Source organism: Alligator mississippiensis, chromosome 6, assembly GCF_030867095.1.
Source record: "Alligator mississippiensis isolate rAllMis1 chromosome 6, rAllMis1, whole genome shotgun sequence".
Taxonomy (NCBI): domain Eukaryota; kingdom Metazoa; phylum Chordata; order Crocodylia; family Alligatoridae; genus Alligator; species Alligator mississippiensis.
Window position 1 is genome coordinate 58,336,323 of NC_081829.1, and position 16,280 is coordinate 58,352,602.

At 42.5% G+C, this 16,280-nt stretch overlaps 2 protein-coding genes across 6 annotated transcripts in view; one reads left to right on the plus strand and one right to left on the minus strand.

Annotated features, from left to right (window-relative positions):
* LOC102567289 (steroidogenic acute regulatory protein, mitochondrial) overlaps positions 1 to 16,280 on the plus strand; it is a 96,805-nt gene that overhangs the window by 7,290 nt on the left and 73,235 nt on the right. The window contains exons 5-7 of one of the 2 annotated variants that reach the window (XM_019484332.2): positions 2,695 to 2,879; positions 3,807 to 3,900; positions 4,570 to 7,268. In XM_019484332.2, coding sequence (XP_019339877.1) covers positions 2,695 to 2,879; positions 3,807 to 3,900; positions 4,570 to 4,671 — 381 coding nt within the window. In that variant the 3' untranslated portion in view covers positions 4,672 to 7,268. Of the gene's footprint in view, positions 1 to 2,694; positions 2,880 to 3,806; positions 3,901 to 4,569; positions 7,269 to 16,280 lie in introns of those variants that run through there. The other variant, XM_019484333.2, reaches the window with a different exon arrangement.
* Positions 7,368 to 16,280, minus strand: part of ADAMTS14 (ADAM metallopeptidase with thrombospondin type 1 motif 14) — a 134,668-nt gene continuing 125,755 nt past the window's right edge. For all 4 annotated transcript variants that reach the window (XM_059729904.1, XM_059729903.1, XM_019484328.2 and 1 more), the window contains exon 22: positions 7,368 to 15,925. In XM_059729904.1, coding sequence (XP_059585887.1) covers positions 15,294 to 15,925 — 632 coding nt within the window. In that variant the 3' untranslated portion in view covers positions 7,368 to 15,293. The remainder of the gene's footprint in view (positions 15,926 to 16,280) is intronic.

Below are 16,280 nucleotides of genomic sequence, written 5' to 3' on the forward strand. Positions count from 1 at the left end.
TTACCTTACCCACTCGCCGTCTTATGTTGAATTCTATTATAAGGTGATCACTGTCTCCCAGATAGTTACCAATCTGGAGGTCCCCTATCATGTCATCTCCCGTTGCCAATACCAGATCCAGTATGGCATTCCCCCTAGTGGGACCATGCACCTCCTGTGTCAGGTGGAGGTCCTGTACACAAGTTAGAAACCTGCGTGAGCGATGGGACCTTGCTGTCTGCGTCTCCCAGCAGATGTCTGGGTAGTTTACATCTTAAAGATCATCAGGCTGGACTATTTCCAGGTACTGGGAAGCGTATTCTAAAACCATGTGGGCTCCAGCACCTTATATGTCAGTAAGGCTTCAGCTCAGCTCTCTCTCAGGTAGGTCATTTCTGAGCCACTGAGAGCCTTGTGAGACAAAAGCACCACTGAAAGCTTCACTCAGCAATCCACAGACAGGCAATGCTGATCGTTGAATACTAAGAGAATTTGCCTCTGGTTAAATACACCACTCACCAAGAATAATATGAAACTAGACAAGATCCAATTCTCCTGCAGACAAATTTAAAAACAGGTGTATTAACAATAGGCATCATTCCCCCAACTGGTCAGGATATAATCTCACAGAAAGAAGATACATTTTACCACACCTCCTTAAACAGTCATATGGCTTGTCTAGTTCTTTTCTCAGTGGTGCTTGGTTTCTAAGCTTTTTCTGTGCTGCAGAATTATGATGTCACCGGGGTAGAAAAGCCATTAAAGACATTCTGAAGGTGGAGTCAAGCCACTTAGAAACTGAAGTGAAGTGAAGCTTGATGTATACACCTACTGTACCTTTGAGAGAGCCCCGGTGGGAAAATAAATACAGAAAAGGCATTGAACAATTAACCAGGCATAAAATTCTGATAGAAAGGAAAGTTTGCATGAGAATGAGCTAAGATAACTTTTTTATATCTGATACTGGAATAACTAAATAATTACTCAATGTAGGAAACTAATATTACTATATTCATCATGGTCAAATAAATTAATGAAGGGTTTGTGAGAACAATAATGGCTTTCACAAAGAATGAGGGGGTCATCCCCCTGCTGCATGTGATAAACGGTTAGTTTATTTGTATCCTGTCAAGGAAAACAGGATTATTTGTATATGGAAGGAAGATGCTGACATGATCTGCAACTTGTCAGTTGCCTATATAGACAGCATAATGGCAGTATTTATTTATGGTCATCAAGTAGCCCAACCATCAACTAATTCAGGTGCTAATTAACTAAGGGAACCAATGTACACAAGGAGGTGTATCACAAAGACTCTGCTGTGTAAATCCCAAAGTTCACAGTCATACTGGGAAAGCACTTTAGAGTACTGACAGCCCCTTGGAGGATGACTCTGACTGTACAACCAAGACATTTAAAGTTGTCTTCAGGTTGCAATACAGACAACCCAGCCACTTTTCTCCAGCAGCCTCAAATGTAATAGTCTTCTGAGATGGACCTCAAAGACCAGGGAGGTCAATCTCCATTTAGAGAGGATGAATAGTCAAACCTGCTGCAGTATTTACCAGTTGGCTAATAGAGACCACAACACTACCATTCATACCCTGGGACATTTTCTATGAATACTCAGTTCTCTTGAGAGCACAGCACTAGCAATGCCATAATGTGTGTGAGAGGCAAAGCACTGAGAATGAATTTTGTGGAAGGCACAGAAGTCTATGCACTAGGGCTGGGGTTTGAGTGCATTTTAGTCTAGAATAAACCCTTTGGGATTTATTTGATTTGCCCTCTAATTTGTCATCTCCTGAGTTTCTCAGTTTACTAAACGGAAACCTTTATACACAGCTTCCCCCTTACAGCTCAGATCATATTCCTAGCTATCTTCCAAGCAGGTCACTGCAGTTGCACAGTACACTCTATCCACTTCATCTTGTTTCCACTTAACTACTGCTATTTGATATTAAAAACATTCCTTTGCTTCCTTTAAATAAAATGATATCATGATAGATGTATCCAAGCTGGCTGCCCAAGGCCTAACATTGTGCTAGCTAATCACATTTCTTCCTTGATCATTGAGGTACTAAACACTTCTCAGAGCCTCTAGAGCACGTAACTCCTCTAATACCAGCAAACCCAGATGCCTGGGAGCACCTCCTCCTTTATAGTGTTCTGGGAAGATTACTTAATTATTCACAGCTGGATAATTAAGTACCCTGTCAGGCCTGCATTTGGAGTTTGCAGCTGCCCTCTTTCCTTTACTGAGGAAGATGGTGTTAACCCCTACATTGCCTTGTTTGAGACTGGGTAATACTGTCCCAGTTACACAGTCAATTCAGTGTAGACAAGGAAGGAAAAAATAGGGAATAAAGTCCAGCCTTCACTATTTTATATACAGCCTTGGATTTCTGCAACTTTGGAAAAGAATAGGAGGAAAAATTAGAACATTCCACATCTACATCACAGAGAGGTCAAAGTATACGAGAGTGACATCACACAGCTGTGGAAAGGTGTAGTCAAATAGAATGAACATTTGTTTCTGATACATGGGTGGCTGTCAGGAAATGTGCTACAGGAAGTGACATTAAGAGAACAAAATAACTAATGGGTCCCTGGGCTATTGTTCAAGGGGTACTATTTTCTCCTAGATTGCATGGTGTTTGCATTTTTTGATTTACAAGTTTCCCTCCAGTTCTTTGTATTTTGTTCTGGCTCCAGATTCTACAAAGAATTGGGAAGGATACCCTGTTGACTCATGAAATTGCAAGTCAGAGCCCCGGGAACCTTGTTGGCCAAAGGGACTTTGTCAACATACGGCGCTGCTGGAAGAAAGAGACAGCAGTGTATTTGGTTGGCACTGCGGCCTACTCAGAACTTATCCCACTGCAAGAGGAACAAGTCAGGTAAAGACTGAATGAATGGTAACAGGGATGTGTGCCTCCACTATTCAGCAAAAACACTAAGCATGCAAGAGATGCATCTTCCCTGCAGAGCTTTGGGCATGAAATGTCAGTAAAATGCAAGTACATGCGACATACATTTAGGGTGACAGACAAATGACTTTTCTAAAAAGTTTAAATCCAACCGTTGCAAGGTAGTTTCAGTGTTAAAAAATAGCCTTTCCTCTTATTTTGCCAAGGCAATCAGAAGCCCATTTCTCATTCATGCCCATAACAGACCCAGGCCTCAAGACAAAAGCAGCCTAATTTGAGATAGGCCTGAAGATACTGAGCTCAGGAATTCACCATCTTGGCAGCAAGGGCAGGACAGAAAGAGAAGTTTGGTGCAGATTAGGACTGATGTATCCTGCCAAGTCTGTTTTCTAACCTGCACAATTGATCCAGCCTCTCATTTGTCATGAACATGAAATTCACATAAAAGTAGGGGCCTGGTGTTGCAATGATAGCTGTACAAGCATCCTCCTGAACCCATGCAGGGTCCCATTTGTAGCATAGATGCAGAGTTCTGTCCACACAGACATCAGTGGAGGATTAGGGTAATGTGACTAATGAGATGAGAAGCTTGCTAAGGTTGAAAGCAGGTACATGTTCAATTCAATGGCCAGCCAAACTGTTTTTAGATTTCCATGAATGTATTTTAATCAATTTTTACTTAATTAATCCAAAAGTATTTTACTAGATTGAGAAGGAGTGTCATGAAGAACACAGGTCATTTCATAGTTTCATAGGGGCTGGAAGGGAGTAGTACAGTGTAACCAGCTTTACTAGCGCCACTCTGGAGTTGGTTAGAGATGCTTTATTGTAGCCATCAGAAGGTCCAGGCTCTCACAGGAAATTATCTAAATTCCATGGTATCCCTCCAACCACCAGGGCTGAGGCCACACTCAGCTGCATTGTTCTGCAACCACTGGAAGAGAACCCAATGCAGACCCGTTTCACCTGGCTCTTGAGCATGGACCTTAAGGTAAGTTCAAGTCTCTTACCTAAAATTGGTGAAGCTTATAAGATACAAGGTACTACATGGTACTTATTGGGAGAGAGAAGTGCAAGATGAGGAAGACATTGAGGCAATGATTTCTGGGAATTGGAGAATGGATTGTCATGACTAATACCCAGGCAGTTAGTTACCTCAGGTGTCTCATTGAGGCATCCCATTAACAATGGTAGATAACAAGGCTGTTTATGCCCTCAGGAGGCCTAGGAAGGGGCATAGCACACTTTTCTCCAGTATAAGCTGGCCCAGAGGTTTGCCCTTTGTGGAAGGTCCAACTCTGGACTGGCACAGGAGAAGGAGATGAGGGAAGAGAGATTGCAGCTCTGTTCTTCAGATTTGCTGTAGTCCTTGGAGAAGAGGTCTGATCCCAGCTCCCTTTCCCTCCCTTCTCTGGTCCATGTTTGTATGGCTGCCCTGGGTGCTGCTGCAAAGGTGGGACCAAGCTGGTTCTTTATCTAGGAAAAGGGTCCTTCTGCACCAGGTGTATTGTCCAAAGAGGGCATCAGGCTGTAAAATCCAACACCAGCTTTCCATAGCAATTGATTCACTACAGCCACTCCTGAAATGGAGAGAGGCTCAACCCCTTGCCACTGAAATTTTCAGCCTTGCTTATTTAAAGGTGACTTTTTTTTCCCAAAGGGATGGATCCCCAAATCTGTTATCAATTATGTCCTGCCACAGTCGCAAGTAGATTTTATCAAACACCTCCGCCAGCATCTCTCCATTTCAGCATGGCCCTGAGCTTCCAGGAGGATGGACTCTACCTTGGTACAAAACTGCTATAAGAGGAGAAGGAACTCTCAGAAAGCATGGTGAAAGAGAAGGGTATCCATGGTGTTCTGTTGCTGCTACAGTCATGCAGGCATGACAGCTGAGGTGCAGAACTCTGAACCCAATGACAAACATCCCAGTGTTTGGAAAGGATTAATCTCTGGGGTTTGGCTTTCAGTTGATAGCACAGCTCATATCCAACAGTTTACTTTGTGCCTCTCTCTACTTATAACAGTCTCCTCCACTACTTTTCTTGCAAGAATTTGGCTGGGTAGTTCTGCCAGCAACAAACTTTTGTAGTCCCCCAGCCTCTGCAGTGAACATGGGCAACTTGGAAAGCAAAAGGGACCTCAATTACCAGCGTGGTCTGTTCTGACTGAAAGTGGGGAAATGTCATCAAAGCAGTTTTTGCTGTTAAATTACTGAGGTGGTATGTTCTAATCAAATAGTAGGGGATGTGTTCAGGAACCCTAAGTGATATCCCTGTCTGTCAGCTCACCACTGTTGATATTAATGATGGTGTCTGGCCCCCCCTCTTGTGAAACATCATCTCTTGCTGTACTGACCCATTGTAGAAGGGACAGCACGTAACACACATTTAATACTTTTTCATATAAGCTTTCATTCCATACTTTCCCTGTTTCAGTGTTTCCAGTTATTGTTCTCATTATTTACACTATCATCATTTGTAAACACAGACTCTGATTTTGTTTCTGGATTTGTCAGTCACAGTTTCTTTAAAAAGACTAAACTGTTTTATTTTTCTGTATTTTGATAGAATCACAGATAGTCAAAGACACTTACCTCACCAGTCTGAGGCCCTGTTTTGATGGGCAGAAAGGGGTATTTTCATTTTACGCTAGCTCTCAATTTGGCTTAATACAATTGGAAAGCCCACAGGAGGATGTAGAATAACACATCTGAAGCCACTTTAGCAATCTTTTGGTTGGCCAAGATGAAGTTCAGTGGCTTGTGTAGGAAATTTAAGAATTTAAGAAAAATTATCCAAATTAACTTTTCAAATAGATTAAACTGCATTAAACCTCTTTGTGGACACACTTATTCAAATTGAAAGTAGTCTTAATTCAACTTCATTAAATTTTCTTTAAAAGTAAATTATGTCTTAGTAAGGCCTCCTCATTTCAAATAAGTGTCCATGCAGCAGCTAATCCCCTTAGAACCACATTTTTAGTACATTCAGATTAAGTATCCTGAGTGTCCCAGTGTTGGCAAACCTTAGTTAAAACATGATCAAGTAACAGTTATTCAAAAGGATTATCCTGCCTTTTGAGAGATTTTGAATTCTTGAAGCTGGGTTAATTGAATGGCTGAAAAACAACCCTTTCTGTCTACCACAGCTGAGTTCAGGAATTACAGTGCAGAGAGAAAAAGGGGGGTACTGCAGTCAAATCCAGAGATGCTTCAATTCCATCAAGGTGTTCCACTGACTACCTAATTTGTGTAAGAGTGGAGTTCAGGTCACCAGGCACCTACATAGTGGGATTTCCTGGTAATTATGTGACCACATCTTTACAAGTAGAATAAACCCTACTAGCTGCTTCAAAATAGTAGCTAAAAACCAATGTGAACAATTGCCTTGGCTTTCTCACCGGGGTGCCTGTTTTAGAAATAGTGTTGCTTAGTTAAATGAATATTTTGGTTAACAGGATGAATCTGCACAGAACAGCAAAGCATAGTTAAAAACAAACATTGCAATAGTGAATCTGAATCCTTCTAGGCTGTGGAAAATGGCACTATTACAGCCATTTCAGTGTGACTGCTAATTTATCAGTTTGCATGTTTTTTGGGTGTCTTATTTATTGAGCAGGAATACCATCACAATGGCTGTAAGTCTTGGTAAGAATCTGCCAGCTGCATACAAACATTACTAGCTGAACTAAAATAAAGAAACAATGTGTGGTCTCCTTATGGCCAGGAATAATGGAATGTGCCTCTCATTTATACCCCAGTTTGGGGGATGGGAGAGGAGGAAGGTTTGGTGAACATAATCCCCAATATGGACAAAGGCTTAATCTTTCGATGATACATTCCACTACATCCCTCTGTTGCTCCAGCTTTTTGGTAGCTCTGTTTCTTTTTATACTGTAGTTTGCAAATGTATTTGGAGGCTTGGTTCTCAGTTTGATGTCTCACTGAAACCCTGAAGCCGTGACATCTCCACATGCTTTGAAGCACTGATCTCAAAGATGTAGGTAGAAACCAACCTTTGACAAGAAAGAAGGTACTAATTATGCTGCTCCTCACCCCAGAGCCTGGGCCTTTAGTCCCCAATGCCTGTATAGCATGTGTATGTTATGCAGGCAGAGGAACACCATCAGAATACTCATCGGATACACTTTACACAGACACAAGACAGTGGAGAATCAGGATCAGAGCATCTTCTATGCAAGGGTCTTATATGCTAGAAGGAGGTGCAATGCATCTTTATAGCTGGACTTTTATTTCTTCTAACAATATGACTTCTCCCCTTATTCCTTTCCTCCCCTCCCCCCTCTTTTCCTTATCATTCTTTTGGAGCTCAGAGTGAAAGCCACTTCCTGCACATTTTCCTCCACTGGATAATATACAACAAGATAACTATGTAAGGGCCCTGTCCAGGGCCCCTGCAACCTCTCCACCCAGCATACAATAACCACGCACAGATCTCGGTACTTACATGATATATTTCCCTCCCACCCTCAAAAATAAGCCAACAGAAAAGAGGGGGTTTGTGTGGATTTTTTACATTGTTAGAGTTAAAAAAAGAAGAACCCAACAAATTAATAAATATTAAAAATTAAAAAGCTCTGAATCTTATATGTACAAAACTTTATACATTATAACACTGGACAAGGTTACAGCACAGGAATGATTTGACGTGTTCATCAGCCCAGGAGGAGATAGGAAACCATCCCAAGTCCTTAGCACCACCCAACTTGTTAAGCATCAGCTGCAACATACAGTCTTCTTTAGGGAGGAAGGGAGCAAAGCTTGATTGCAATAGGTTACAGAGATTTGGCCAGGTGGCCTGTCCCACACACACACAGTATTATGAGCTGCTGTCACATCCCTGCCTTTCCCCCACATTTTACTCACTGTTGTGCCCAGCTATGGTGGTGATTGCAAAGAGCTTGCCTTTATCAAGCAAGTTCTCAACCTACGATGGGTCCAGACCAATCAGGAAAGTAATTTATTTTGCATTACATTTTTTAGCCTCTTGTCCTTATAGAGTTAGCAAGTCCATACTTTGGTAGAATTGTCCCATTACATCCACATACAATGTCTTACAACCACTGTTGCAGTGTGATCTGGGACTCCAAAGCACTGCCTGTTGTGCTCAGTAATGCTGTAGAGAATGAGAACTTGGGGTAATTTCCAAACACAAAGCACTGAACAATGGAATGTAGGTAGCAGGGATGGGTGAACTGAGGCAGCTGCTAATATCCTGCTAATACTGGGAACAACTACAGTAGACAGCACTCACCCCGCCAGCCCTGTAAAAAGGAATTATTGCTCCCAGCTGTTGCAAAGAACCATTGCAAATGTCATACTATGCCTAAAACAACAGTTGAGCATGGATGCAAGACATTGCACATGTCCTATAACCTGGAAACATTGCAGCTAATGATCTAGGGGGATTTTTTGTTTGTTTGTTTGACACATGCAGGGCTTTGTGAGGCAGAAGGAAGGGTTGAATGGGTCAAATAAATTTTGCTTCACAACTGGAAAACTAAAGAATCTACGTCCATCTCCACCCTAATGTAGAGAACGATTCCTCTTTTTGTAGCAAGTTCTCATACTTTTGTAAAACTAGCAGGAGAGGTATATGTTACAGTCTCCATCAGGGAAGAGTTCTTTCCTCTCAGCTTCCCCTACAAGTCAAACCAAAAGTAGCAAACTTGGCTCACAAGTTACTGATTCACATCCTGACTTGGGAGCTGATGCAGTGACTCAGAACAATTACATGCATGTTTTAATAAATCAATATGTTAGTTTGACTCTACAGATTACAAGTTTCCAAGTTTTACCCCTGCTGATGCACTAGGTGTAGTTCTTGATGATATTTAGATTTGCTCCTACCTTGTTCAAACAGAGGCTGGGGCTAAAGTGGACTTGTTCTGGCATTATTGAACCTGCTCAGAATATAGACAGGGCTGACCACTGACTATAAACAGAGGTAGAGGACTACACAGTATATCCCAACTATTGCTCCCAGAGTGTGTTGCCTTCAAGGTAAAGTACCTCGAAAGACATGTTTTAGGTGAGGGCCCTTAAGGAATAAACACCATAAAAAATGAAGCATTATCTTTGGCATCATAAGTGCATGCTATCATCCCTGCACACTATTAGAGAGTTAATAAATATACTTTAATTAATGCGGGATTAAGGATGTGCTATTTGTAGTTAGAAGAAGTCTAGGCCAGATTACAACCTGTTACAGTCAAGCAGATCTGATTTTAATGGAGTTATTTTAGGTTTACACCAACTGGTGTGCAGAAAATGAATGAAAGAGCATATAACAATATCAGAAACCTGCATACTTTTAACATGATCATTCTGTTATTGTATTTCCTGCTATGTCTTAAATCCTTGTCATATTTTGTAAAGGGGCCTTCATCACGTGGTTGTAGAGGTTAGGTGAATTAGAGGGACCATTACTAGCCAATCAAGTTTCCACTTTCATTAGGCCTGTTTTAGGCATAGGTATATCTCAGGTTAGGGAAAGTATGTCAGAGAGAGAGTGGGTTGTATCAGCCTGATTCTTAAAATGGCATATACATGTATTTATTTTTTCCAATTAAAACGTGCATGATTTTCAACACCCCTAAGACAGACAGGATCAAAAGCAAGCACACCTACATTAATGAATCTGATCTTCCACAGCTTCAACCCTTATAACAGAAGTGAACTGGCTCTAATAAGCTAGGCAAGTATTATTATTTAAGTAGCAGGCATAGTGTACGACTTCCTAATCTTACGCTTACTTTACATACTGGCTTTAAGGAACTTGAGGGTATCCTCCAGAGCACAAAGCTGGGATTTTTGGGACTCATACTGACTCCATCCCACATACTCTCATGGAGGGATTCTCTCATGCATGCTCTGCCATGCCAACCCACTCCCACAAGGAAATCTGGAATGAAGTCGTGAAATGTTGTCATCCATATGGTTGTTTTCAAGCACACTGGAGACAGGTCTTGAGAATAACCAGGGATGTGCCTCTGGAGTGGCTTCACTGCTGCATTTCCAGCTTTTGCATGTGCGATTGGAAGCAGGTGGGCAGGGCATGCTCAAGAGAGTCACCCCCAGGAGCACCAGAGACTTGGTATAGACATACCCGTATAATTGGCCAGCTGTTCCTATCTCAGGATCATGTAGACCAGTGTTTCTCAACCCATGAGTCACAACCCAAAAGTGGGTCACAAGAATATATGAAAGGGTTGTGAACAAACTTTAAAAATGGATTATTTAAAAGAGAAAAATGTGGGTAGAGCCAGGGGGCTGTTTGCTACTTAACTATTTACTGGGTCAGGACTGGCAATCAGTGTTTACAAATGGATCCTGGTTCAAAAAAAGTTGAGAACCACTGATATAGACCATTCCTTACCACCGCAGCCAGCTGCCACAGTGCAGAAAACCACAGCCACCACAAACACTCAACATTGATGGGTTTTTTTCCTTCTGAATTAGAATATAAAATGGGCACAAAAAAGTAAAAGGCAGCCAAGTCAGAACCATTTTCACTGTTCTCCACTCCTCCCAAAGGGCTCAATGGGACTGTTTTGGCTGGTTTCACAGATTATTGTTTATTTCAAGGTTTCTTCTCCTTTTGTTCCTCTGAAAAACCTGGTGTGTATGACTTGCCATTCACATCAGGGGAAGACCTTTTTGCAAATAGATTTAAAATTAAAATTCTAAAAGCACTAGCCAAACAATGGACAATAAGCGGAATATGAGCCAACAGTGTGCCCTTGTTGCCACGAAAGTTAACAGCATACTGGGCTGCATCAGTAGGAGTGTTGCCAGCAGATCAAGGGAAATGACTATTTCTCTCTATTCAGCAATGGTGAGGACACATCTGGAGTACTGTGTCCAATTTTGGGCCCCCGCTACAGAAAGGATGTGGACAAATTGGACAGAGTCTATCAGAGGGTGACAACAATGGTGAGGGGGCTGGGGGACATGACTTAGGAGGAAAGACTGCTGGAACTGGGCTTATTTAGTCTAGAGAAGAGGAGACTGAGTAGAGATTTAATAGCAGCCTTCAACTACCTGAAGGGGGGTTCAAAACAGGATGGAGCTAGACTGTTCTCAGTGATGGCAGATGACAGAACAAAGAGCAACAGTGCCAAGTTGCAGCAAGGGAAGTTTAGGTTAGATATCAGGAAAAATGTGCTCACTAGGAGAGTAGTAAAATACTGAAACAGTTTACCCAGAGAGGTGATAGAAGTTCCATCCTTGGAGGTTTTTAAGACCCAGATAGACAAAGGTTTGGCTAGGATTAACTAGTTGGGGATGGTCTTGCTTTGAGCAGGGGGTTGGACTAGGTGACCTCCTGAGGTCCCTTCCAACTCGGATTTTCTGTGATTCTATGATTCAAACATATAGTTTCTATTTGCAACATAACCTGAGGAAAAATGACCCTTCTAGTCTCAGGCATGGATAGACAATCACGTAGAACCTAGTACTTGAAAATGCTGAGTACCACAGAACACTGTCCTCAACAGTGAAGTCAAGAGATCAGGACTCTCAGAACTTTGCAAGAGGCATGGGATGGATTGGATCTTTACTAACCTCAAACTGACCTTCAGTTCCAAGTAGTTTGCAGTCCAACATCTGAGGAATACTACATATCAGCTGTTACTAACAGCCACGACAACTCACAAGTCCCAGCTCTGGTTCCACTGCAGATATATGGAGAATTTTCCGTCTGACTTAGGTGAGAGCAGAAGCAAGCCCATGATGAATACAAACTTTGACAAAATGATGTCATTCTGTGAAAGATGTGGAACTGGATTCACATTCCAGTATAAATCTGCTAAATCCTGACATTTTCTTCAGAACCCTCCTTAGAACCTGGTATGCCAACAATTGTTCCCACATGATTCTCAATAGCAATAATCCCTCATTGTTTTCCATCTGGACTGTCTTGACTCATTTCTCTCTCTCTCTCTCTCTCTCTCATCCAAATTAGCTCCTGACCCTAAAAAGTGCCAAAAACTGGCAGGATTTTTGGAGAGCCTCTAGTTCCCCCCAAAGTCACTGAGACTTGAAGGCATTCTTCCCTTCTCTGCAGGGCTAAGTACAGACTTAGAACTTCTGGGACAGAAGTTCAGTAAACTAATTTAAATTAAATTAGTTAAGTCTGATACTATATCTATCCAGGTTTATCTGAAACCAGTTTTGACCATTTTGAAAGTGATTTATGTGCACTGAACTTCTGTTGTATTACAGATTTGAACCAGTTTCTGATCACTTGTACCAGTTTGTATGTAACTTCTGTCTCTAGTGCAGATATTCAGTACCTTGCATATCTTCTTCCTGTTCCTCAGTTTTGCCTGATTTCTGTGGCAGCAGAAGCAGGGATATTGTGAGAATGCACTGGTAGCCTAAGGATAATGGACTCCATATAATTAAACAACCATTTAAAAAAACCTTGGGGCACCTAGCTTCACCCCACAATGAAGAGACAGGAATGTGTTACTAGTCCCTATGTTCAACCTCCTTTCAGCCACATTTTTAAAGCTATATACTGCTGGTGGGAATTACAGACTATGAACATGTCATATCTTGTACAGCAAGCCAAACTCTGCCTGCATGTCAGATAAGTAGAAGGTCTGAAGTTGTCCTATAAAAAGCAGGATTCAGCCATGTGTTTCTAAAGTGCTGTGTAAATGTATAGTGCTCTGCATCTTACATTAGTGTGCTCCACTCCCCCATGCCATGAAAGTGAAAATCTACAGGTGCTAGCTGTTTTCCTTTTTCCTTTACATCTGGTTGCAATATTTATGCCATTTTCTGCCTTTTTAATCAAAGCAAAATGACTTAGTCCTTCTCTGTGATCTGTTTTCCTCAGTAGCTACTACTGGCATAAGCTCAGACATGGTAGTGAGGATAAATAATTGGAGACTGAGGTATTTTGGTACAGAGACAATTGTTACACTTATGGGGAGGCTTTTAGCAAAATGAAAACAGCCACAAGGGCTACCCTTTGATATCCCAGAAGGCTCTGTCCATCACACATTACCAGTTACTAGCTCCAACTCCCTCAATAAACTCACTGTGCATTCAAAATATTTGTGAATTAAAAACCAAATTTGTAGCCACAAGATATGAGGCATAAGCTTCTTTTCCCTATACCTGGCAAACAGGAAGACTGTGGGAGGCTAAAGAGAGAGAGAAAGAATCCATAAAATAAAATGGGGTTGAAATTCTTCTGCCCTTACTCAACTCTTCTGAAGGCTGAGCTGGTCCTGGCCCCTGCACAGTGACGATGCTGTGCACTACCCAATACATAGTTCACTGTTTTGGCACACAGCACACACTTGGTATACAGCCAGGAAAATGGGCCTTGAGGACATGCAAGGAGCAGATATAAAGGAGAAGGGTCTAAAGCTCAGGAGTTTACTACTGGAACACTGGACCTGGTTACCAGTTCAAAGCTGGTTCAAGACAATGTTGAATAGAAGTGTTTTTAAAATAAATGTGTGGTGTTTACCCCCGTTCTTAATGGATTTGTGCTCACATTACCACTGATTCCCATGTAAGAAGTCTCAACACAGAGACCTTGGAGTGAATGGGTCTGGAGACCAAGTTATACACTGTCCCATTCCAACGAGGGTTTAGACACAGAGAAAAGCAGTCCCATAAGGCTTATTCTAATGCATCCAATACCATGGTTGTCCATGACCAGCAGTCTTTCATTAAAAAGGGAATAATATAAATATTTGATCAGGATGCAAGAAACACACTTCATTTATTCCATTTCCTGGCAGGAAGCAATTCTCAGGGGCCTCCTGTGCCAGAGACAGTTCCCTACAATAGAAGAAATTAGCAGCTACCAGAGGTGTCAGACCCATTCCTCTTCAGTAGCTCAGTCCCCCCACATAAGAGAAGAGGAAAAACAAGAGCATATATAGACTGTGAGAACCAAGAACATGGCCATTGCCTAAGGACACTCATGGTATGGGACACTGAGTGCCATATAATTGAATGACCATTTCAAGAGCTTGGAGCCACTGGATCCTTTCCCTGACTACCCAACAAGAAAGAGATTAGGGCTTGCCTATAATTGCTATTTTCAGCTTCCTTTCAGACACATTTTTAAAGCTATGGACGGGGCCTGAGGCAAAACTTGGGCAGTTTTAATGATACCCGTGTTAACTACCTGATGATAAACATTCACTCATTCTTGCTCCCATCCCTGTTGTTAGGAGAGTCCCTGATCTTCTCCCCAAGTAAATCTTAGGTTTTTCATGCACACCTGGGTCACCACTGCACTTTTCCCCACATTGACTGGGATCAGCACCTTACCAAACAGATGTAGAAGACAAACTCTCACCCCCACAGTCAAAATTCAAATGAAAAGTAAAGTGTGCTGTGAAGAGCCAAATGTCTCTAATCAAACTGTTCTACACACGGGCTACACAGTTCCTTTAGAAACAGAAAATGTGTCTCTCATATTTAGTTAATCCCTGATTCACTCTGCAAATAACACCCCACCCAACCCAACCCTCTCCCCATTCTGTCTGTTCTTACTGGTGACTTTCCTTGCCATTGCCACACTAAATAGACCCTGCAGACACACATGCAGGCCACCAGCCTCCAAAGGGTACCCTATACAGATGGAAAGGAGGCTATAAGTGCAATATAAGTAGCCCAAGGACCACACATTCCCCTCCCCTCCACTCCAGGGAAAGCAAACACACCACCACTTGCACAATGCACCACCCCCACCCCTCTCCCCAGCTGGATCAGACTGCTGATAGCCTATCCCCCTACCCTGCTTTTTGCATAGGGTCTCCCCAGTTCATATGTAGGGAGTACAAGTCAACATGGCCCTCTGCTCTGCTTTTCACTGAGGTTAAGAATAGAAAAATATATTTGCAGCACCATTTCCCAAAGGATTTTGGGGTCCACTGTGGCCCTTGCTGCCTGGAGAATAGCAGCCGATGAGTGAGAACTGAGCTGAGGAGTAAAGATCCTTATCTGGCGTGTTTTGTTTTATTGCTTGAAAAAGCCTCTTGGTAGCACCTTGGAAGGAAATGGCCCCTTTACCTCAAGCTGCACTTGGAAGTAACCAACCCCAGGTTACTTTAGCTATGTGAGCTCAGCCATTGTTTGTGGTTGACACAGTAAACGGTGCCATTTCTTCCTCTGATCTTCTTCTTTTTTTTTTTTTTTTGTCAATAAAGAATTAAAAAGTGCCACAGCCAAAAAAATTATAAAATGAAGCCATTTTTCCTGTAGTTTTTTTTTGCTTGCCTGTTCATTTTTCAAATGTGTATCTCACTGATTCCCGAAAGCAGCTCAGAACCATGGCAGCTCTGCCCCTGTAAACTGTCAGAGAGAGAGACACTGGGAAAACCATTTCATGTCACAACAGGGGAAGAGGTCCTGAGAGTGCCACTTGGCTGCTTGGACCCTGTAGTGTCCCTTCGCTGCTGCACTGCACCCTGGGAAGGAAAAGAGGACTCACTTTCACTCTGCACAACAGCAGAAGTTTTGCTCAAGGCAGTAGGGAACCAATGAAAAGCAAGGCTGCCTGAGAGCTCCCCAGAACTCTGCCCTGCTGCAGCCTGCCGGCTAGGAGGTAGTAATCTTGAGGTGTCCACGTATGAAGTACCACTGACTGCAGTGCCCCGAGAATGGGTGGCAATATTAGCCCAAGCGGCTCCATGTGCAGCTGAACCTTCCATACTGGGAGGCAAAGCATAAGCAGCCTGGGATTTATCTGTCTCTTTGGCAGCCCTGCCTTGTATCCTCTGTGGGTGGTTCTGGACAGTAGGATGAACAGGCAACGCTGGAATGGGGCTGGGAAGGATGGTGTCGTCCTGCAATCCAGTCTCTAAAGCACCTTGGGCTGTGCTGGGCGGCAAGCTGGTGGCAGAGACCTTCTTACCACAAGACTCACAGCAGAGTTTGTTGTAGCCAGGGATGGAGCAGTAGCGAGCCAGAACTTCCATCTGGCAGAATATGGACTTGTCTCCAAGGCAAGGCTCCTCTGAGACAAGAAGAGTTATAGACAAGACAGTGAGTATCACCCAGGTCTATACTGATGATGTACACAATGCATAATCAAATAAATAACAACCTCAAATTACAGGATATATGGTTTTTACATTTTCCCACAAAACTACTTTCAGAGTGAAATCTCATTACATTTGGCATCATGCCCTGACTAGAGTCAGCCAAAGATCAAAAGATTCAAGGGGTTTTTTTAAGTATCCCAAACTGGATAGTTATCTGACTATCTCATATGTCTAGACCTTGTGAAAACAGACTTTCTAGTTTGGGGCATGTCAAATGCACTTGTCTGCTCAGAGGAAGGTGTGAGAGAGGTACAAAAATATGACTGC